This window comes from Astatotilapia calliptera, chromosome 19, assembly GCF_900246225.1.
Source record: "Astatotilapia calliptera chromosome 19, fAstCal1.2, whole genome shotgun sequence".
NCBI lineage: Eukaryota > Metazoa > Chordata > Actinopteri > Cichliformes > Cichlidae > Astatotilapia > Astatotilapia calliptera.
Window position 1 is genome coordinate 20,418,242 of NC_039320.1, and position 24,734 is coordinate 20,442,975.

The window sequence follows — 24,734 nt, forward strand, 5'->3', positions numbered from 1 at the left end:
TAGAGATGAGTAAAACTGTTGTACATAGCAGAGGAACATCTGTTTGCTCGTCCATATTTTTCTGTTAGCGCTGGCTTTCAATTTAACTGCTGGTTTTGTAGTAAAACTTAAATAATAAATCTTATTTATATCATCCTGATTGGGTTTTATGTATGTGTAAGGTTTGAGGGTGTATTTTTAACAGGCATTTAAAAAGCCATACCCTCCAATCTCCAGGAGAAACAGAAAAGTAATTTGTAACAAATTGCTTTCTACATAAATCCAACAATGGTCATGACCTAAACCAGCATGTCTCGTGACCTGCATGCATGACTCATAGCAGCGCGTAGTTAAACGTACAATTGAGCAATAAGAAAACCTCAGACTGCAACTTATGGCAAACATGTGAGACAGGGTCTTGTGATTACTGACTTGACTGTGCAGAATATTGGCTGTCTGATTATGGTCACCTGGGGATATACTTCCTTTTCTACGTTCTAACATACATCTCATTATGCAGCTAAACAATACTGCTGAAAAATGTCATCAGATGGCAGTGAGACAACAGACAGGAAGAAGGAGGGGTTACCGGGTAACACTAGAGGTGAACACTATTTTTAGACCCTCTCCAAAGATTCTCGGTCAGCAGATGACTCAAAGACGATCACACTGCTCTGCCTTAGTAAAATTAAATAAAAGTGAGAAGTGACGTTGCCTCTTAGGATGACACACCTGTAATACACTCACCAAAAGCCTAAAATAGATACAAAGGTATAGTGCATGTGCAATGTACATTAATCTACAAGTCTGTCTTAGTGTTTTCGTAAACTCTGATAAATGTAAAACATCTGAATGAGAATGGTGTGTTTCATTTTCTGCCCTAAATTGGAATCATAAAATGATCTTGACAACCTGGGATGCAAATGTAGACCATCCAAAACTAAACAAGGGCTTCCTTAAGCCATCACCAAGATCCCCCTTCTAAAACTCATTAAAATGGCACAAAATTTTTCATGAAATGCATGGAGGCATTGTTAATTAAGGCTGTAGCTTCCCTCTTCGTTAAGCACTCAGAAAAGCACTGCCGTCTATTTTTTATCTCATGTACAGTGTTAATTAAAACTCTCTGGCTCTCTCCTCATTCTGGTGTCAGTGGGGTGGAAGAAGTGTGGAGTCGGCATGTTGTTGTGAGGCAACTGGGCAAGCGGGAACATGTCGACTGCTGCTAGCTAGCTAGAGCTCTTTCTTTTATGTCTGTGTTGCTGCATAATTTAAGAACGCATGAGACTGCCTTCATGTGCGGATGCCCAGTTTCCATAAATCATCATTCATACTACAGCCATGCACTCCCAGTAGACAGCAGTCATACAAAGGGTACAGCAAATGAGAGGCATGTGTAACTCCTCCCTCGCTCCTTAAGGAAAGCTGAGAGCTATAGGGTGCAATTTGCTCAATGCCATGGATGGATGAGATGGTAATTAACATTGTAGGGTATAAGAACACTTTAAATAGTAACAGCATAAAAAATGTATTAAAATTCAGTGACACTGAGCTATTTATATTCAGGAGGTGGCAGGAGAGCGCTGCCTGTGGTGAAAAAAAAGTTTCCGGCTGGTACATTTATTAAAGTGTTAAATACATTAGTGATTATATAAAACTGTACATGTTTTGAGTATTTTGTGATACTCTGGTTTTCTGAAGTGTGCCATGAGTACAATGACCCCCACCTACTTTTGCTATCATGCTATCTTACTACGTCTCAATAGTACTGAGTCACTATCCTTAAAGGCATTAGACATACTAGGAACAAGCATATATAAGAGAGTTGGGAAACACTGGGACTTCCTTATGACGACCAGTGAGTCTTATCTATGGTGTGTTCTGTGTCCTGCCTCCATTTTTGCATTTACAGCTAGTGTTAAGCCTGGGTGGTGCATGTATTTGATTATACTCAGATAATGTCAAATCACCACTGATTTAAAAATAAACGTTCCTAAGTTTTGGGTATTTTGATTCATTTATGAATTTATTACACTGTTGATAATTCCTAATTAAACAGATCTTTCTATTCTTGAAGTAGATTAAGGACATTACTACTGCTACTTTTCCATCTGACTTATCACTAATGATCTTAATTATTTATTTAAACACTTCTTACTATGTATTAAGTTATTTACTTGACTTCTATAGTGCCAGCTCACAACATGTCATCACCAGGTGCTTTTTATCACAGCGTACGGTAAATATCCTGTAATATTAAGGGAAACATGCAAATGCTCCAAACAGTGGTAAATCCATATAATTCTCTCTACATGGCCTGCTGCTATCTTATTAAAATGTATTTTAAAAACTGGGGCAGAACCAACCAATCAACTGTTGTGGTCCAGAATAGCTATGAATGGGTTACTTGGGCATGTACTGCTTCTAAGTGCATGGCTGCTGAGACAGATCCCTTAGGCTGGTGGAAAGGACTGAGAGTCCAACAATGCCTAGTGAAAATAAACCAGGTCCAAAGCCTGACATATGAGAGTGTAGCAGCCTTGTCAGTGCATTGACTCAGACCTACGGTGTATGTGGGAGATGGCATTAATGGATGTGAGTTGCCTCTGCAATTTAGATACACTGTAACTCTGAGACATGATTTCCCACAAGTGATGGTGCATTCAAGAAATATTCAGTTTTCACATATGCAGTACTGTTTGGTTAGCTGTACCCATTTGTCTGTTATCTTCTTTGCTCACCTGCTGAAATCCTTCTCAGTCTCCAGCTCTTCCTCTCCATGGCCCAGACGCAGAAGGTGGCGCTCGTCGATGTCTAGGGCCATGATCTTTTCAAAGAGTTGGTTCAAAGCCTGATGTGGAATGAAAAAAAATCTCTTTCATTTGTATGTAATATACTTATGTTAAGTCAGTAAAATAATTTGGGAGGGTGTGCAGAGTCTTATACAGGAAAATAATTATCATCAAACTATACTTCTGGTGTTTAAGGTTCCTTCTGTCATGCTTCCCCTTAGTTTAAAGCAGCTAAAGATTACTTTATGATTAAATACTGAGGGGAAAAGACCAAGGCACAAGGGAGCTTAACTTTTAATTTCTCCTCCATGGTTAGAATATGACTCTTGCCTGATTAATGGGCAGTTCTGAGAACAAGCTTTAAATTCTCTTGACAACATTACATTTAGTTGATCGATGTGTTCTAGAAACTTTTCAGAGATCAGACTTGCACGTGGAGATGCACTCTCCCTGCGACTGGGGAGAGTGCCCGCCCTATGGAAGACATCCTGCATCGTCCCGGTCCCCAAAAAGAATCGGCCCAATGAGCTGAATGACTTCCGACCGGTGGCACTGACGTCACATCTTATGAAGACTCTAGAGCGGCTCTTCCTCAACTTCCTCCGACCACAGGTACAACATGCCCAGGACCCACTACAGTTTGCATACAAGGCGGGTGTCGGAGTGGAGGATGCCATCCTGTACCTCCTACACAGAGCCCACTCACACCTGGATGGGGGAAAAGGCACGGTCAGGATCCTGTTTCTTGACTTTTCCAGTGCCTTTAATACCATCCGGTACTGTATGCTTCAGGAAAAACTGAACAGGATGGAGGTGGACCCCTGCCTGGTGGCTTGGATCTCCGACTACCTCACCGACAGACCACAGTACGTCAGGCTGAAGGACATCACGTCTGACACTGTGGTCAGCAGCACAGGAGCACCACAGGGAACTGTGCTGTCCCCTCTTCTCTTCACCCTGTACACCTCTGACTTCTGCTACAACTCTGAATTATGCCATATTCAGAAGTTTGCAGATGACACGGCCATCATGGGGTGTATCTGGGATGATCAGGAAGAGGAGTACAGAAGTCTGGTGAGGAACTTTGTCGCATGGAGTCACACAAACCACCTGCAACTCAACACCTCAAAGACTAAGGAACTGATTGTGGACTTCGGGAGGTCCAGAGAAGGTCCACTGCCGGTTCAGACAGAGGGGGAGGGGGTGGAGGTGGTCAACAAGTACAAGTACCTCGGGCTGTGGGTGGACAATAAACTGGACTGGTCATGCAACACAGAGCACCTGTATAAAAAAGCCCAAAGCCGACTGTACTTCCTCAGGAGGCTGAGGTCTTTTAACATCTGCAGGAAGCTCCTGAGGATGTTTTACCAGTCAGTGGTTGCTGGAGTACTTTTCTATGCTGTGGTGTGCTGGGGGAGCAGCACAGCAAAGAGGGACTCATCCAGGCTGGAGAAACTGATCAGGAAGGCTAGCTCTGTGGTCGGCATGAAGCTGGACACTCTGGTGACAGTGGCAGAGAAAAGGACATTAAAGAAACTGATGGACATTATGAACAATGCTGGGCATCCTCTGCACACGGCCATAAACAATCAGAAGAGTCTGTTCAGTGACAGGTTGCTTCTCCCCAAGACAAGAACTAACAGACTTAAAAACTCCTTTGTCCCACACGCCATCAAACTGTTTAACTCCTCTCTGGAGGGGAGAGGGAGGGGAAACAGGAGGACAAAGGAGGGGGGAACAACTAAGCTGTAGTGCCTCTTCACCTCACTGTACAATACCCTGTGCAATACTTTTTGTAAATAGTCAACAGTGCAATAGACTCAATACTTGAAATGTGCAATTCACTTGTATTTTTATTTTTTATTCCTATTTATTCTATTTATCCCCTTTGTATATTTTATTTATATCTGTCTCTGTATTTATATATGTGTGTGTGTGTGTGTGTGTGTGTGTGTGTGTGTGTGTGTGTGTGTGTGTGTGTGTGTGTGTGTGTGTGTGTGTATATATATATATATATATATATATATATATATATATATATATATATATATATATATATATATATATATATAACAATTCTGTAACTGTAACTTCGGTCGTTGCTGTGCTTTTTGGAAGTTGAATTTCCCAGAGGAACCCACCCGAGGGATTAATAAAGTTCTATCTTATCTTATCTTATCTTATCTTATGCTGTGTGCGTATATGGAGGGGAGTGTTGACCTGATTTGAATGTGTGACTATGAGGGTCCTCTGCTCAGGGAAGTTGTGATACAGGTTTGAGATGATCTGAACGGCAACATCGGTCTTTCCAGTACCCGGTGGTCCCACAACCTGGAGGAACGAAGTAAGAATGGGATTATGTCAGAAGAAATTAAGCATTTTAACTGTAGGACATAAAAAAAATAAGAAATTGGAAGTTAGGTTGCAAAGGCAACGTTTCTGTAGATTACAAAGGTAGACCTAAGCCAGTGGTATCCACATAAAGGTAGGGAACATAGCTAGCGAAACAAAGAAGAAAGTCGTAGGAGGAACAGAGAAGGAATAAATATTTTCAAGCCTCTCCTGGTTTACAGGTTATCATGATAATAAGCTCCAAATTTACTTACCTGGGGGGGAACAGCACATTAAATTTACTAAATTAATATTCATGAAACAGGTTGGTCTTAGTGTGGGTCTCTCAGGTGAGTAATCTCTGCTAAAATTAGTAAGCACAATTACACATTCATGCATAAATCAGTGCGTAATCAGCTCCTTCGTTTCTCTACATGAAAGCTAGGCAGACCAGGAGGTAGTGTGTGCTTGTTATGGCTGCTAATGACTGTGACATATGCCAAGAAGGAAGGTTAGAAGGGGTGAAGTGAGTGGCAGATGAAGGCATGCATACAGAGTTGTTTTATGGCTCTGGTGATAGCCTTCTTGCCATATTTACCTCAGCTAGCTGTGCAATAAATAACTCTGATCCCACTGCCAGTTTCCAGTCACCACAACAGAACAGCACTCTTGTCACAACAGTGTGTTAAACAACTTTTAACATAAAAATAGCAGGTTGGGGTGAAATTTTTGTGGTTGTGCATGTCAACTGGTGGCTTTAATCCTATTTTGACTATTTCGCTGGTATAGTCAATATGTACTCCTCAAAAGTACACAGAGAATTTTAGTGAAATTTGATGTTTTCCATAAGTATACAAGACAGGGATGAGTTAGTTGTTTTTTTTGTCAAATACATAATAAGAAAATATCATTTTAAATAGATAGCTTCCACACAATCTTGAAACTAAAATCAAACACTGGATTCTTACCATTGTTAGACCTGGCTGCATCCCGGCTCGAATGGCTTCAATTTGAGTAGAAGTGAATGGAATTGTGTTCCTGTAAGACATGTACATGCTTGAAATTTATGAATCAAGTAATCTGATACTGAATACCCTTGGAAGCATAAACCTATTTGTATTCAAATGACTTCATTTGTTTTTCTAAGAGATGCTTTGTGCTGCAAGTGTTGAGATGCATTTGGAGACCACACTGAAAGATTGCTAAGTCAGGGCCTCCCCACAGACATGCTGTTGCTATCAAGATTTGAATATCAAAGTGCAAACTGAAAATGCTCAGGATGAATCTCAACTTTTCATGTAGTACAATTATTTTGGGTTGTTGTAATTAGTACAGGAATATTACAGCCCCTTCTATTCCCCATTCATTTCATGCATAACACCAACCAAAACAGCACCACAATATTACATCCTAAACACATCAGATACCATGGAAACGGAAATCAGAATAGATTAGTAGCTCAGTGTAGGTTACCTACGATGCGCATAGCTTAGAGATTTGCACCTCCACACTTCTTATATTGACATGAAGTCTTTGAATAACAGGTTAAGGACTTAATATGCATAAGATTATAAAAATAAATAGGTGTGGAACTCGAGAATATATTAGTATATACAATGTGAGTAGAAGGTGTAATTGCATTACAGAAACAAATCAGTGCACTGTACAATTACTTGACAGTAAATCTTATTAAATGATAAATGGAAAGGTTCGAGTATTGATCTCTCACCGTTTGGGCTGATTGTAGGGATATGGCCCACGATTGGGGGTAACATAGGGTTCGACAATCAAGGTCTTGTCTTCCTCTTTGTTTTCCACTTCTTCATCAGCCTTTCTTTTCTTTCCTTTGTCTGCTGTGTTTGAGGTGGGAAATGTGATTCTGATACAGCAAAAGAGAGAATAAGAAGGATAAATATGATGTATTATGACATGTTTAATAATATATAAACAATTATATAAATATGGTTACGCAAACAGATTCTGATTAAGATTGATCAAACAAAACATTTTTCTTTTAAAATTCACCTGAATGGGGGAACCTGAAGTTCAGGGTTCTCCTCAGTGACCTTTATGGTGTTACCAGGGAAACATGAACGCAAGTGGTCCAATGACAAAAAGGTGTCGTTGAAGTCCAACGTCGAGATCTGATTGGGCATTTTTGAATAATGTGCGCTGCCCGGGTCACCATAACCTAAGATGATGTCATGAAGCCAGTCTGGGACGACACATTCTGTGTTCATCAGATGTCTGATGGTCTCTAGCACAGCCTGAAACAGAGAGAGAGAAACATGTTACAGATGACACTGAGCACAAAACAGACACAAAAACAGTTTAGCTGGGTAAGAATAGCTTTGTGGCAGACTGATGGGACAGCAGATAATTTATAAGTCTGTCAATTATATTTTAATGAGCTGCAAACTGTCTAATACTTTGTGCATCAAACGGGGAAGCGTGTTTACTTTTAGGTCTGTCATGCTTCAAAGATGGAGATGTTGCCTGAATATCTGTTAGCTGCTGCGCTTTTCAAATTCAGAAAAAAAGCAAAAACATCTGTAACTGCTGTGGCTGTGAAAGACAGAAACTGATGTGCAGAATTAGAATTAGCAGATCTGAAATGCTCTAATGAAAAGCTTTTAAAGAAAGAGATGGTGGGGGGTGTTTTCTTCATGCCAGTTAACAATCTAATGACGCCAAGCTACATAAAACCAGTAATAAAGGTCTCAGTACTCACATGTTTGATTTTATCATGACCTGAATTCCATGATGTGAAATCTGTGTAACAGGTCTTGAAATCAAAACTTGAGGTTTGCATTTTGTTAACTTTCTAAGAACACGTTACACTGACTGTGTACCCCAGTCAAGCTAGTTCACAGAAAGCATCTCAACATTTTGAAACACTGCGAGTTTACTGCTACAAGAAAAGCCTTGGACGAGAGTTAGAGGGACCACTGAAAAGGACTCATTGTGTGGCAACCTCAGAGTCACCCTGGCCCCAATCTCAGAGCTAGAACACTAAAGACAGTGATACATCACTCAGGGCGATGTTGACAGAAGCAGAACTCAAGGTCTGAAGCTAAAGCAATCCAAACCTTGAAATTGTTTTCCTTAGGTTTGCGTCTCATGATGATGTTGAAAGTCTCATATGGGTCTTCGGTGTTACTCTGAATACTGCTGGTCATGTCCTGCTGGTACTGGTTTGGGTCAAGCCATACACGAAATGTTCTGACATCTCCACGCAGCTTGGGCTTTGGTTCAGGACCTAAACCAAAGTACCAAGGATTATTTATTATAGCAATGAAATAATGAAAAAAATAACCTTAAAAAAAAAATCAGAAACAGTGTAGCATTTTAGAAACATTGTTAGAAAGTTTTATCCTAATCCTAAACACAGGAAAGTAAAACTAAGGACAGAGAAAAAGAATAAAGATCAATGTTAAGTGAGTCACTGTGAGCAAGTCAAAGTAATTAAACTCATATATTCTCAAATTAAAAAATAAAACCCTTTAAAAAGAGCTAAGACTTTCAATGCCTTCTCAGGAAGAGGAATTACATTACACTTGATTGACTGGCCATGGGCTTTAGGCCTATTCCCATTAGGGGGCCTGTGTGGTGCAGTGTGCAGCTATCACAGATTTCTAAATAGAATCTGTGTGGAGCTGCAGGGCACATAGCAGAAACCAATCCACTCCAATTCTGACATGTGTTCCCATGTGCAAATGTGCACAGTTATGTGGGGATCAATAAAATCCACCTTACCAAAATGAGTGTGGTGATAGCTTAAGAGTGGAAGCTACACCCTCCACACTATTCAGTAACAATGTAGCGAGCTGGAGTAAGGTGTCTCAGCTGTTATAAAATATATTTATGCCTTTGTATTAAGTTGTCAGTTATTAAAAGGTGGGATTAACTCAATACTTAATATAAAGGGACATACATTGTTCAAGTCATTAAAAATACATTTAAACCATCGTAGCTCATATAAATGTTCTACACTTGAGCAGTTTTATAAAATGGTATGTCAGTTAGCTACGAGTGTCCCAAAATGCACACGTTGCCCTGTGTCGTCCCCCCCCCCCCCGTACATTCACCAAATGCCCAGTGATTTATGTGACATCTCCCCTCCACACAGCAAGCCAAAGTACCACTTATCCCTGTTGGGAAGCTGAAAGTTTAAACAAGCCAACATTGGCAGGACATGTTCCCCAGCATGTCTATTTCTAAAGCCATTCCCCTCTGCATATATAAAACGTCATGAAAGAATAAGGGAAGGATGTTTCAACACATGTACACATGTTCTGACTCCCACACTTGCAACCAAAAACGGAATCAGCCAAGATTACTTTAAGGACTGTTGCAGAAATGTTTTTTTTTATTTCACAATCTGCTGCTGTTGGCAATACTTTCATCTAAGGTGATTGTAGCTTATGTACCACATTACTTAATTCTGCAGGACAAGTACATTAAGTGCCCTCTTATAGATAAAGCAAACCAGAGCAAGCCCTTCAGTTAAATCCAATAAGTAGAACAAAGAGGAGAGCCAGCAGCTCTCAGGTGTCATTGTTGACCACAGGTTAATGAAGTCTTAAGGTGAAAAAGGCCAGGTTTCACAGTGACAGTCACCATGACAACACCAGTCTGACCCTCTCCTGAGGATTAGCTGCTAGGGCTGACGGTGTACAGATCTGATAGGTGGATGGATGTCAGGTGTCACTGCTGTGTGTGTGAGCCTACGTATACAGGCGCAAACGCATATGAGCATACCTTCCTCGATGACACGCCCCTTGTCATCCAGCATACCCTGCACCTCACAGCCTCTCACATACACAAGGCCAGTCTGATCCACAAATGACTGACGCCGGTCAAAACGTGTGCCGTAGAGCAGCATGGGGCGCACCGTGATCAGAAAGCAAACATCATGTTTCCGCAGACCTGCAGGGGGGGAAAAAGGTTTATGGGTGTTAGACTTATAGCAAAAAGAGGAAAGGAAATGACTTAGAGATAAAAGATGGGAGAATGTAGTATGGTGGGGGAAGAAGATGAACCACCATGTCAACATTTGCCTGATCATTAAAACCTGAAGCTCTAGGGAAAGAGCTACTGGAAGTAAAGAATGGATGTAATATCTAACACTTACTGAAATACAAAATATAAATAAAACTATAAAAGTAGTTTTAGAGAGAACAGAGTTTTCAGTTTGTGATATATATATATATTTTGCTTTTTTAAAATCCAGCAGAAAATCACCTTTTTAGAAATATAGCGATTACTTTTTTCCCCCTATAGCATTCATTTTCGCTAGTAATCAATCCAAATGCACTGGCATACATTTGCTTAGGAACATTGAGCTGGCATCTTTTTCCGGAAAGCTATAGCAAAGAGCCAGTCAGAGGCCTCGGTGTGTGTTTTATGTTCCCTGTGAATCACAACTGTCAAGCTCCTGTTGACATTATCTATAGCTGCCTCATCAACCACACTGAGAGATAGTAAGAAAAATGACCAGGAAATAAAACAAACGCTCTGTGGTAAAGTCAGAAAAAAGGGTCATGAGCCTGACAGGATAGAAAACAGCAGTACAGGAAGACTTTATGGTGATTATAAACCCCTGTAGAACTGTACAGAGGGGAAAAACGGGAAAACTAAAAGTATACCAAGGTAATATGGAATGTGTAGTTAATCTATTGAAATAGGGTCAATTTCATAATCAGTTTGTTTGACTTTATAATGGTCCGCTACTTTTACCTTCCCACTCATGCTTGATATGGTCTTGTACATTGAGGTTGATAGTCACATCTGCGCGAACACGAGCAGGCCAGCTCTCTCCGATGTTGGGCTTGGCAACCTCAACTATGGAAAAAGAGGTGATTGGCTGAGCCATCCTCGCCCAGCCTCCAAACACCACTCCACCATACTCTGACTGCCTGTTAGAAAGACAAACACAACAAGAACTTAAGACAAGTGCTGTGGGCTGTTGTCAAGAATGGAAATCAGCTGGATTTAGGGCAACACATGGCACTACTGCTTACTTATTTACTTCTGCAGGAACAACAAGCAAGTTGCTACATCACTTGACATAATGGGAGCACTTATTATGTTAAGCAATGGGTTTTAAAATGTGGTGAACCAAATGCCATAAATTATTGTCAATGTGCTGCGCCACCACGTGACAGGTAGACAGAGGATACAATTCTTCATTAATTAACCTAAAAACACAAAGTATGCTATAGATTATTTAATGCTTCATTTTTGCATTAAAAGAAACACCAATGTTTATCATTCCTTTTTCAAACTATGTCTTTCTATTACTTTTTCAATGATGTTTGCATATTTTAATCAAGAAAACAATAAGGCACTATAGATTAAGTGTTCTGTGCTGCCAACAAAATTGATGACATCTCACCATGGTTTCATGCGCCAAATCACATCTTCTATGTCCTGTCTGATCTCATAGGTGGACTCCAGACGAAAGAGGTTAAAGTTCCTCAGCAGGTAGTCGTGGAGTGTCAGGAACTGGAGATTTAGCTTTGGTAGAGCCAAACAACCTGAAAAGACAGAACAAAACTAATAACTGATGTCTGCATGTTCAGATGTAAACGTCTGTGAGACCTTGTGTTATAACACTGCATATATAACAGAATATCACAGAATGTGGGTATATATTTAGTATATGCAAATATGAGGCACAGATTAGACAGATATAGTAGCATGTATTCTATTTCATGTCAACTCACATAGATACATGCACAGACATACTAACTCAGTAACAATTCACACATTCATTTATAATACACACCTTCTCCTGAGTAATACTCTGTTGGCACAATGTTCTCATCCCAGATTATCTTCTCCGTTGGATAAAGGGGCATCTGGTTAAGTTGCTCAATCTGAGAGATTCTGCGCTCATGACAAGACACCTGTACGTGGATGGCAAACAGCAAGAGAGAAAAATGACACTGAGAACATGTTTGGAGAGAAGATGTCAATAAGCAAATGCTGCACTGCCCTATCGGCCTAATGTTTAGGAATCTTACTTCCTCCTTTAGACATAAAGTTATAGGCCTTTAATATAGTTTCATTTTTCAAATTAAATGGGTTTTTTTTCTGTTGAACTCTTGATTCTCTGTGCCTCATTTATCTACACTATATGGAAAAAGAGTACTGTGCCACCTACACCTACAGGAGCTGCTTGGCCATGCAAATAACACAATGTTTACAGATGTCTGATGTTTATCTGATGTGTCAGAAACATTTTGCACTGAGTAGATGTCTGAAGATGTGATGCAGAGCTGAAACAATTTAAAACAGTTACTTATACTAAGGATTTATTTGTTTCCTTGACATAAAGGGAGGATAAATAATATCAACAATAAAATAAACTGTAAAAAAAAATGCTGTCATCTGCTATCCTTATAACTGGTTCATCCTATATGCTGTCTGTAATGACTGTGTTCAGTCAACTGTTTTGCTGTAGCTTACAGTCCTGCAAACACTTGTTTTTTAATCTATCTGTGCAAGGATGTTGGTTTTAGGGCGTAACTTCATGCACACACAAATGAAAGCCCTCAAAGAGTCTCCTGCAAAAATTGACTCAGATAAATAAGACACAGCTCTTCTCCGTCACGTCTTATGTGTAATTGTGCTTTGAAATAACCACTTTGATGAAGAGGTCTGCCACGAACAGTTAAGTGTGTATTGGAGAGACTAGACAAACTAGGGTCCCCCAGATTCCAGGAGAGGTTTTGAAAGAGAAAATTAGGAGAGCAAGCAAAGGGTGACTACAGAGCAAAATCAAAGCTTAGGCTTCTTCAGAGATTCCACGAAAGGAAATAAATAAATGACTCTCCATCATATTAGTCCTGCCTACGATTTACCCAATGTTACAGAAATGCCCACATGAAGCATTTATTGGATTAGAAGGCAAATTCACAACGGACAGTGCAGTCAAACTGCAATAATAAAATATGTATTTGAAGTTAATGAGATTAATTATTTTAAAATGTAAAATCCAATCCTAGTATACGGTATTGCCAAATGACCAGTGAATGTTTTGTAAAATAACTGTTTATAAACACCAGTGATACATCTTTTATATTCTCAGTTGCCATATAACCAATGCCTGATGTATAGGTTTATTTAAAGGGTTAATTTAAAGTCTCAGGCGTTAACCATTGCCTACAAATCCTGGAATAAATATTTTAATATTTTATTTTTTAAATTTCAAGAAACATGTCATTAAAACAAACAAAATGAAACAAAAAAACACTGATATGCTCACATACATAACCCAGTAAACCCAACAGTGCACTTACCAGCAACTCAAGCAGAACCGCTTTCTCAATAGTGGTGTCTTGCCCTTCAGGCAGTTCAGGCAGCAGGCACAAATAGGAGGCCACCTTGTGGAGCATATTGGGACTACAGAGACAGAAAAATCAGAAAAAGAAGCAACACTTCTGTCTAGAGCAGGTATGACAATAAGTAAATATTAACTAAATCCTGTCTAATGTTTGGTAAAGACTCGAGTGATAAAGATTATAAGAATACCAACCATAGGATTTCTCAATGAAGAATACATTCTTACTATTATTTGTCCAACATCTATATACAATCTACACAAATCCCTGTTTTATTCAAAGAAGTACAAAGATAATATTTCAGAAGATGGGGAGAGGTGCAACAGTGTTGGGGAAAATCCTCAACAATTAATTGTGTTTATTAATATACAGCTGCAAAGACATTAGTGATTTTATAATCTACCTTGCACAATACTGAAATGCCATGATCTTGCATTACTTAAAATAAGACACCATTCTGCAGTGGAATCCCTCCATGTGCTTGGGTATGCTCCTACAACAATTGTCAGTGTCATTAACTGCATGAGTAAATGTGCAGAAACTGCAAAGTCTATGATGCAGAGAAAAATCTAATATAAACAAGACAAAGAAATGCTGCCACCTTTTGTTACGGTAGAACAGACTTTTTCAAAATGAGGTGAAGTGGAAAACTGTCCTGTGGTCTGACAATTCCAAATTAGTATTTATTTATTTTTTGGCACTCATGGATGGTTTTCAATCCACTAAATGGTAACATTGTAAACGTGTTAGAATAGGAGCCTCATCAAAGTCTTATTAGTGCTTATTAGCACTGTGGCACAAAATGCTTCTGTTTGCTTTGACACTGCATTCCTGCTCTGTCAGCATGTATGTTGAGGGGTCGAGCTGCACTGATGAGACAGGATTATGAAAATCAAAGCCCATCTCCGCTTCGGAAGGCTGAGGTGTGGCTCTCTGCATACAACCTATTTTAATCAGGCTGACACACTGTGACACAGACAGGGTCTGGTGCCCAACAAGGGACAAGGTCTGGACACACTTTGACAGGCCTGGGCAGCCACACGTGGACTGACCAACTGTAGCCGTGTATGTGCATGCATTTTGCTACTTGTGATGCCACGCTCGAGCAGTGGGGTGGCAATTCTGCCAATGATGCAGTTTGGTGGCCCACTGGATGTCCTGCCATGGATCATGTGGACATTCCTTCCCCTAGCAACAAAATAAACGCAGCACAACAACTTACTATAAGAAATGCAGATGGGGGGGGGGGCATAACAGGAGTTTTTCTAAAGTTTACTATATATCATGTCTACACACTTTCTGAGCGAGATTTTGGGGGAAAAAAACCTAAGAATTCTCATGTTACTGCCAAAAATGTGTTGTGTGACCTTGACTTTTGACCAATAACAACTAATTTCAAGAATTTCCATCACATTTTGTGGAGATATTACATTCACAGGGATAGGTGGTACTGATGGTTGAACTACTTAAAACCATAATGTAACTGGTCATAGCTGTCCCAGAGGCAAAACAAAACAAAAAAAAACAAAAAAACAGATAAAAAGGATCTAAACATCTGTACAAACATCTCCACAGTGACTATAATCCAGAGCACCAATCACACTCCTTATTTTAATATGCTGTGCAGTGTAGGTTAACATTTGTCACAATTAGGATTCTTTTCTGTTTGAATTCAATATCATTCAATTCATTTATGGCCACAAATGGCACTTCACCTGTTGTCACATACCTGAAAAAAGTGTTTATTTGTGTTTGCGTATATATGTAATAGTATGGGTGTGTATAAGTGTGGGCTAGCTAGCTTTTGTGTGTTTTGGGGACTTAGTGGATAAATTCAGAGCGGCAGGTGACTGGGAGCTTAGCCCATGGGTAGTACTGCTGGAAAAAACTGGCATTAGCAGGAGTTGTTTGGATGAAAAGTGCCTCGTTAAATCTGATCGTATATTTGGAGTAACTCAGGAGCTGCTTTGGTGACAGTTGTGGAGCAGTGAACAATGCCGTCCTGCTATATTCAAAACCTTAATTCTATGGAAAAATGGAGCAGAGCTCCTGCTCCTAGAAATGCACAAAATGGTTCAGCTAAGTCTTTACCTGATTCAGCTCAGCTCGGCTCATATCCCTTTGCCTGATTCAAAGAAATTTAATATGGGGTTTAAGCTTTTATAATCCACCACTGATGTGGAAAGAAATATGTATATGGAGACATTGCCAGCTAAGACTAATTTTGAGTTGTTTAAACAACTATCACAAATAAAGAACTTCCATACAGTAAAAACAAAATAGTAATCACTTGGTGAAATAGAATAAAGCCGAGCCAAACACAAAGACCTTAAAAAAAGTTTTGGTCAGTAATTTGAAAATGTCAACTTCAAGAAAGATAAAATCTTAAAGTAATTACAAATTACTAATGAATCGGTTTCTTTTCACTCTCATATACATGTGAACAAGTGAAAACACACACACAGGCCAGTTCATCAAAGTGAGGGTGCTTTTTGGCTCCTTGGCAAGCTAATATGATCTGACAAACACAGCTGTTCCAAGAGTTTATTCTCAAGCCACTGCAAATCGATTAGATTAATGAGGCGTGCCTCTCTCTCCGGCTGGTACCAGCTGCCTGTTCAAGGGTTCACTAGCTGCCATTTAGCAGGAAGTCAGACAGCAATGGTGGAGCTGCTATATTACAACACAGGAGCAAGATAATCATGGACATGGGCCTCAGCTGGTGGGATTGTTGTGTAAGCAAAAATCCTACTATATTGCTCATTATTATTACATTTTTTTCCTTCTTTGTTTCAATTGTAACTTGTACTTTATGGTGTTCAGGAGAACCTCTGAACATGGTAGCAATACGCTAGGAGCTGATTCTTTTGGACCTATACGCGGAGAATTTGAGCTTTCGAGGTCAAAAGGTACTTGAAAATAAGGCAGAATGATGAACACAGAAAGCCTCTAATAAACATGCAAAATATTTACACATTAGCAATCATGCCAGCTAAAGCAATGTTCCATTGCTAGCTAATTTAGCAGTTATGATGCATATCCTCCCATCACATCATTTACAACATGCTACTTGTTTTAAATGATTTTAATTACCTGAGATGCCCAAAGTGTTTGGTCAAGGATTCTCGGGTGTCTACTGATGCGACACTGGATAAAGCAAAGTCGTGCAACTCTGGGAAATGAGCAAAGGCTGCCCTCTGCAAGACAGAACCCAATAAGCAGTGCTATGAGACACTGATGTCTAGATACACATCACCATTATAATACATAACTGTTTTTTCCATGAAATAGTTTCTTGAGATAGTTACTGAAAATGTGATTTATAAAGATATATATAGAAAAATCAACAGTCCTGAATACTTTACATTCATTCTTATTTATTCAGTCATTATATTCACATTCAGCATAAGATGAGGAAAGAGTTCATTTCTTATTACAACTATGAAAAAAAATGATCTGATACTCTGGTACATACATTTCTCTCTGCAACAGTTACTTTGATATATAAAACTAAAGATGCTTATGAGGCATGCTGGAAAATCAAAAGTATTCCATTACATTACATGGAATTCTGTTTTTTTCAGTCCCATTACCACAGGTGTATAACTCAAGCACCTAACCGTGCATCCATTTGTATGTAGTATTATATTACCCCTGCAACAAGTTTTTTCCCTCTTTGATATTCGATATTCAACTGTAAGTAGTATTACTGCATTTAGGAAACACCGTAACTTAGCCATGAAGCAGCAGTCCACATGAAGTTACCGAGCGGGGTTCCAGAGTGCTGAGGTGCATAAAAGTACGCCAATAGACTCAATAACTCAACAGCTCTAAACCACCACTGGTATTAACATCAGCACTGTGTGCTGGAAGCTTCAAAGCATTACACCTACAGCTCCTGCTGTGTAGCTGGCCCAGTACTTTTATCCATATAGTTTATGCAAATGAAATCATATATCTGAAAATCATTTTATATAATTCTTACCTGCAGTGAGGTGATTCTGTCATAGTGCAAAGTGGTCATCTCTTTCTGAGTCAGTGCATTTCCTGTCTGATCATTGATTTCAAAACCAGTGTAGAACTTCAGCATGTCCAGCAACTAGAAAGATGAGGAAATAACAATTAATTCTTTGTGAACATGAATATTGTCATTGACAAGTTTTAATGCATATTTGCTTATTTTTGTACCTGACAGAAGAGATGCCCCTCCTTCTCTCTTTTTGTGAGGCTGGAGAGGTGACATCTGACCACCAAATGAGAGTCATCCAGCACTGTATTGAACCAACGCCTGGTGGGCAGCAGTGCCTATACACACATGAAACCATGTTTGTGGAAATAAATCCTCACCTCCAAACGATAACAAAGTAAACCACACTAAACTAAACTTTACTGGTTTGCGAACAACCATATTTTTCAGCATCGTGATTATCAAGGCATCTTATTGATTGCTGTTTTTTCGTCTTGAGGTTATTTTTCAACATAAGACAGTTTGTCTTATTTTTCGCTTTCTGACAGAAAGATGTGAAGACAATATGGCAAAAACTGTCTAACTCTCGTCTATATTCATTATTTATGTGGTTGATGCTTGCAGCACAGGAACATGACATAAAGGCAAGAACAGAGGAGACCTGTCAAAATGAGATAACAGACCTGCTTTGGTGAGAATATAACAAAGAACACTTTTGAGTGAGAGAGTGACTAGAGCATACAGATTCACACTATAAAGAGTGCTGCAAAGGGGAAAAATGAACACTAATGTGAAACCAAATATGAAATACAAAACTGTGAGGCAAAACACAAACAAAATATCTATATCAATCATGGAAAAGTGATGTTCAAGGCAGCATGTGCTGGAGTAAGAGTAAGACCTAAAGAGAGAAAGAACAGATACCCTTTATATGCAACAGCAATCTCTGATCTCAACACGGTTCTGACAGTCAACACAGAACTGGCTTGATAATAGGTGTATTTTTCTCTGCAATCATTTTCATATTGTCATCAGAGAGTAGAAGTATGGATTTCAGGCAACTGAGTCTTTGTACAATGATAGTGCTGAAGGACAGGAGATGAGTCTAGGGACAGTCAACTGGCCAGCTAGTAGCCACTGCCAGAAACAGCAAGGCCAGCCTGTCAGCAGAGGGCCAGATGACATCCATTGTGCTCACTCACTAGTAACAGCAGGTCTGCCCAGGCAGGAGGCGTAAAAATCTTACGTGACACTGTGTCTTAGCAGCTGCAAATAGTACACCATGATTTTCATTGAGATTTGGTGGAATACATTTTTTTTTGTAGATCTCACATCTAATAACGCTGCAGCTCACAGCCGAAAGAAACTGACACTTTTAAATAACTATCTCTCACCTACAAGACCTTTTCCTCAAGTTTCCAGGCAACAGTCGAGCACACGGGAGTTAAATTAAGAACAGAAAACAGACATTGGAAAATAAATTCAAATCTGCAATCTGTTATAAATTTAAAGACACCAACAAACCAAAAATATCCCCCCAAAACAAAACAAGGATATTTTAAATAAATTGTTCCTTCAAACATCATTTTTCTAAAAAGGGAATTGGATGTCCCCAAACATTATGTCATTGGGCTTTGTTATACTTTACAGTTTGTAGCACATGTCAAAAGCCATCACGCTGAAAATAACCTCTCATACTATGATCAGACTACTGCTTCAAATAGTGCATAGCTTTGCAGACAGGAAAGAGAGAAGCACAGAGAGCAAAGCTGATGCAGATCATTTATCCAGTGACTGTTAATGACATGAGTTAGCTATAAATGTGAAGGACAAAAGACAAACAAATGAGATCTGCAGAAAATTAAGTCTAGACTGCTTCCTTCATCAGGATATCATGATTACAAAAATACTGTAGAACTACCCTTGTACTGAAAGTCCCATAGAAACAAGTCTAAGAATGAATGCATTATCTCTCAACATAAATAAAAAATTAACATGGCTGAGAAATGTATGATTAAGAAGGTTGTGCTTTACCTCCAAATCAATCATGAGTTCTATGAATCTCTCGCAGTAATGCACTTGGTCCATGGGTACAGGCCCTGTGGAAAATAAGAGGGCATAATTCAGGTTATAACTTTGGCTCAGGAAATCCACATTCACAGCAAAAGATAAAATATGATGAATAGACAAACCCAAAAAAGACAGGAAATATTAGATGTTGCTTTGTAGAGGGCGATGTGTAGTTTTCAACAAGGACACGAGGACAGCAAACGCATATGGACAACGCCAAAGTGCCATGCTGAGTGTGTGAGCCTCGCTACGAGATGCTGTACGGCTCGCACAGCAGCATGTTGGGTCCCCAGCTCTCATTAGGCATGCTGGTGTGTAAGTGTGTGTGTACACTTAGAAGTTGAGCCATGCAGTAAGTATTGGAGTGATGTGGATCCTACTGGGTTTTAGATTCTGATCTAATCTGTCAGGTTTGATTCTATCTAAACACACAAATACACACATTCTGTTTTTAGCATTCAGGTGGGGGGCCTGTGTGTCGGCCTGCATTACAACATAGCGGTGAGCGCCGTTGGCTGTGTGGCAGCTGGAGCACATCCTCCTTGGGCAGCTGCACGACTCGAAAAGAAAGAATAGGCGTGCTGCAACTGGCAACAGTTTACATCCATTTCTATCCAGACTCATATAACACACAGAGATTATATGAAGACAATCCAGTATCTAATCAAATGTTAAATATTCTCACAAATTTCACTCCTGCTCCTGAGATATGGCATTCTGTAAAAACTAGAAGGGTGTTTGTGCAGAACATTACGGTGTCATAGTGACCTTTGACCTTTTTGGGTATAAAAAAAGCATTAGTTGACCATTTTATCTTATTAGACTTTTGTGTGGAATTTCATTATAGTCAGCATATTCATGCATTGGAGGCCATGATGACCTTGACCTTTAAGCACTAAAATCTCATCTGTTCTTCTTAAAAACTGCATCAAGGCAAGAGAGAAGAAAGAGAGAGAAGAAAGGATAGCTGGAAAACATAATGCATTATGTTGTGTCAAATTAGCCATTTCTGCTTTTCACACGCACCGATACAGCATAGAATCGCATTTTCTTTGTGGCAACATTGTATTAACACCAAATTTTCAATATTTTATTAAATGAATTAAAACACTGCTACTAGCAAACAAAAGGGCTCATCTCATGCACCACCATCTTGAGTTAGCTTAGCAAACTTAATTAAATCAGCTCAACTGAAAAACCATCCAACACTGGTCACGTCCTAGATTGTCAAAGGTTTGCAAATAATTGCTATTTAGTTGATAAACGTAGACAAATCAGCTTGACACTGCCAGTCTTAATGAGTTTTTGTCAGTGAGCACAACTCAAGGGAACTCAGCTCAACCGGCTGCAAGCTGGTTGTATTCTGGTTATGCTGCTAATAGAACAAAAGGTTCCGTAAGCACAAAAGTAACAGTTAAATGGGAATTTATGTCGATGCAAAAAGCAACAGATATGCGATTTGTGATTTTCCAGTTACTGCATGCAACTGACAACTTGACCCCCATCCAACTGCAGACCGACTCCAACTTTGGCAACATTTATGGCAGGTTTTAGTGACAGTGTCGGCATGCTTGGCAATTTCATTTTGCAACAAAAATAACAAAAATATCATGAGTAATGAATTGTGACAATATCGTACCACGGGGTTCTCGTATTTATAAAGAAATGTAATTTTTTCACGTTTTTCATATTTGTATAGCAAATCATGTCCACTTTTTCATCTGGCTTGCATTTCTCAGATCAGCAGTTTTACTTTAAACCATGATTCAATAAACAGAACACATTTCTTTTTCTCCAACATCTCCGTCTCTTAGTTACACTTACAGTGAAAAAGCACTTCTGTTTGCTGTGGAATTCACTGCTGTGTCTAATAGCTCGAGGTGCAAACAGCATTTAATTATGCAAATGATTAAGTAAAGGAGTGTATATTTATGGATAAATACCAGAGTGGAAATAAAGCTTGTGCATGTGAGTACAATCTTACTATGACTAAGCTTTATAAAAGAGGGCCATGCACACAGATGTATCTGTTAATTTTACAAAGAGAATGCTTAAACACATTTATGTTTTTGAGATTTATGGATCTGACCAATTATTTACGGTGAAAGTCCAAGAGATAGTCACCTAGACCCTATAAAAACCTTCTAAAAACTATTAGGACGTAAAGAAAGTCCTTATTAAATTGTTGTGTAGAGCTATTTCCCAAGAGATATACAAGCATTTTTTTACCTGTTGGTGGAATTGACGCAAGAACTCCGTGAAACTTTTTAATAAGAGCCGAGAGGAAGGTCCTCTCCTTCTTTGCCCTGAGGAAACACGAAGAAAGTAAATCAGAACAACCTAGAAACAGATTCTCTAAATCTGTATAGATTTCTTTGAACACAAATATCATTACTGCTCAGCTGTGTCAGCATCCATTTTATCAGATTTCTTTTTGATTAGATTCCAGAACTTCTGCAGCTTTGGAACTTTCTTCAGCTCGTGCTGGAGTCTGGACTGTAAAAATCACAGAAACAAATGAGTAACAAATGAGTGTAAAGAGGGATTAGTCTCATAGCAAGGAAGCAATTCATTCCTTTAGAATTATCAAACATTACTTGGTGTGCCAATAAACACCACAGCTTCTTAATTACGATAATAGTTTGACATCTTACTGGTAAGAGGCACATCCACATTGGCAGAGAGATGAGCTGCTGCACCTGCTCTCTGATCAAATCTACCTCCTGGGAGGAAAGTGCAGAGAGAGAGAAAGAAAAAAAATGAGGGAAGATTAAGTGTGAGAGGTGGGGGTTGTCAAAATGCTTTGTGCATTATACTTAAAAAAATATATTATACTTCAATCCCTAGTAGGAGTCTCCAACTAAATTATTTAGAGGCCTTTATGGGATACAATCAAAGGGCAGCAGGCTATCACAGCACATTTTAAGTGAAACATCCGCAGTGCTTGCCTGTGGTTTAATGCAACTGCAGAGGATACAGATGGAGATCACCCAAATTGACTTGTCCTGTCTATTATTGCCATCTAGTGGACAGTAAAGATAATTGCATTAATTCTTACTTATCTTTCCAGTACCAGTACATCAGGCATAACATCATGACCACCTGCCTAATATTATGTTGGTACCCCTTTTGCTGCCAAAACAGACCTGACCTGTTGAGGCATGGACTCCACTAGACCCCTGAAGGTGTGCTGTGGTATTTTGGACCAAGATGTTAGTAACAGACTCTTTAGGTCCTGTGGGTATGAGGTGGGGCCTCCATGGATTGGACATGATTCTCAACTGGACTGAGATCTAGGGAATATGGAGGCCAAGCCAACACCTCAAACCATTCTTAAACCATTTTTGCTTTGTGACAGAGCACATTATCCTGCTGAAAGAGGCCACACGCATCAGAGAACATAGTTTTCATGAATGGACCTAAATGGTCTGGAACAATGCTTGGGTAGTTGGTCCATGTCAAAGAAGCATCTACACAGATAGCAGAGCCCAAGGTTTCCCAACAGAGCATCGCCCAAAGCATCACACTTCCTTTGCTGGCTTGCCTTCTTCCCATAGTCCATCCTGGTACCCAGTGTTCCTTAGGTAAGCAACGCACCCAGCCATGCATGTAATGTAAAAGAAAATGTGATTCATGAGACCAGGCCACCTTATGCCATTGCTCCGTTGTCCAGTTGATGAGCCCAAACACAATAAACTGCGATGGACTGTGTATTCTCACACGTTTCTATCAGAACCAGCTACAGTAGCTCGACTGTTGGATCAGACCACACGGTGCCTTCACTCCCCACGTGCATCAGTGAACCCTGGCTGCTCATGACCCTGTATCTTTTAATAGATACTGACGACTGCAGACTGAGAACATCCCACAAGAGCTGCAGTTTTGGAGATGCTCTGCCAGCGTCGTCTAGCCAGCACAATTTGGCCCTTGTCAAACTTGCTAAAATCCTTATGCTTGCCCAATTTTCCTGCTTCTAACACATCAACTATAAGGACAAAATGTTCACTTGCTCACTAACGTATCACTCTCACTAACAGGTGCCATGATGAAGAGATAATCAGTGATGTTTACCTGACCTGTCAGTGATCATAATTCTATGATCACGGTGAAAGTCCAAGAGATAGTCACCTGGGCTCTTTAAAAACCTTTTAAAAACTATTAGGACGTAAAGAAAGTCCATATTAAAATGTTGTGTAGAACTATTTCCCAAGAGATATACAAACATTTTTTAACCTTGTACCTCTTCAGTGTATGCTGACATTGCTTCCATTATGGTGTAAGAAAGTGTCTTAATTTGTATTATTTAAATCATCATGTAATTGGCTTTACATTTTAAGACACTAACCTGGCTTAAATAGACAAGTCATGTCATTTTATAATATATAAATACTGTCTTTAAAATATAAACCGATGACTCACAATAACACAGACATCACTGTGGTAGTAGAATAACTCTAACTTCTCTGAATATTTAGTTATAAGATATCAGTGTAGTGGTACACACCAGACTGTTGAAACAGTGGTCCATAAAGACTAGAAGCACAGTTTGTTCCTTCAGAGTAAGACCAGCCTGCTCATCTGCCAGAACGGCTTCCATCACACATTTGAAGAAAAATGGAAAATGACTTGGTTCCTTCTTGAAAACCTGAAACACAGCAAACAATAGAAAAAGTAAAAAGCTGAGCTCCTGCATTAGCTGTGGCAAACACAATCAAATATAGACAACATTTAATGATAATTATGCTAAACTTCAACAAATTACTGCTTTTTTTTACCTCCCAGGCTGGAACATTTTCTCTGAACTTCTCATTGACAATGCAACAAATGGACATGATGTAGGCATTGCTGGAAACCTCTGGAGTGTAGTTCACCCAAAGGTAGTTTTCAAGGTATTGGCTGAAATATTAGAAATAACAAATTAATATCCATGTAGCAAGTAGTGTTGTCAAATCACTGTTTTTCCAGTGATTGTTTAAATGATAACATAAAGAAAATCCAGTAAAAATAACTTACCTGAATTCAAGCAGCATAATTTTCCTAATGGCAAATCTGAAAATATAATGGGCATAACTCAAAAACAATGAACAGTGAAATATGTCCTTTATATTTTTTTTAAAAGTGTTTCATAGGGGAAGAAAGTTCAAAATTCACTTACTTGGAGTTGAGAATCTCCTTCTCGTAAACATCTTCCATCACCTAACCCCCCCACAAAGAACATTCAAAGCATTATAAAAGCACAGAAATTTA

General features: G+C 39.3%; 1 protein-coding gene across 3 annotated transcripts in view; it reads right to left on the reverse strand.

Annotated features, from left to right (window-relative positions):
* Positions 1 to 24,734, reverse strand: part of aqr (aquarius intron-binding spliceosomal factor) — a 54,074-nt gene that overhangs the window by 28,052 nt on the left and 1,288 nt on the right. For all 3 annotated transcript variants that reach the window (XM_026151600.1, XM_026151598.1, XM_026151599.1), the window contains exons 4-25: positions 24,643 to 24,683; positions 24,501 to 24,536; positions 24,263 to 24,383; positions 23,992 to 24,132; positions 22,142 to 22,210; positions 21,883 to 21,983; positions 21,717 to 21,793; positions 19,452 to 19,516; positions 17,639 to 17,755; positions 17,436 to 17,549; positions 16,544 to 16,647; positions 13,409 to 13,511; positions 11,893 to 12,013; positions 11,500 to 11,641; positions 10,842 to 11,020; positions 9,864 to 10,031; positions 8,192 to 8,361; positions 7,128 to 7,369; positions 6,832 to 6,981; positions 6,071 to 6,140; positions 4,992 to 5,102; positions 2,721 to 2,830 (exon numbers count right to left, since the gene is read on the reverse strand). In XM_026151600.1, the coding sequence (XP_026007385.1) occupies positions 2,721 to 2,830; positions 4,992 to 5,102; positions 6,071 to 6,140; positions 6,832 to 6,981; positions 7,128 to 7,369; positions 8,192 to 8,361; positions 9,864 to 10,031; positions 10,842 to 11,020; positions 11,500 to 11,641; positions 11,893 to 12,013; positions 13,409 to 13,511; positions 16,544 to 16,647; positions 17,436 to 17,549; positions 17,639 to 17,755; positions 19,452 to 19,516; positions 21,717 to 21,793; positions 21,883 to 21,983; positions 22,142 to 22,210; positions 23,992 to 24,132; positions 24,263 to 24,383; positions 24,501 to 24,536; positions 24,643 to 24,683 (2,552 nt within the window). The remainder of the gene's footprint in view (positions 1 to 2,720; positions 2,831 to 4,991; positions 5,103 to 6,070; positions 6,141 to 6,831; positions 6,982 to 7,127; positions 7,370 to 8,191; positions 8,362 to 9,863; positions 10,032 to 10,841; positions 11,021 to 11,499; positions 11,642 to 11,892; positions 12,014 to 13,408; positions 13,512 to 16,543; positions 16,648 to 17,435; positions 17,550 to 17,638; positions 17,756 to 19,451; positions 19,517 to 21,716; positions 21,794 to 21,882; positions 21,984 to 22,141; positions 22,211 to 23,991; positions 24,133 to 24,262; positions 24,384 to 24,500; positions 24,537 to 24,642; positions 24,684 to 24,734) is intronic.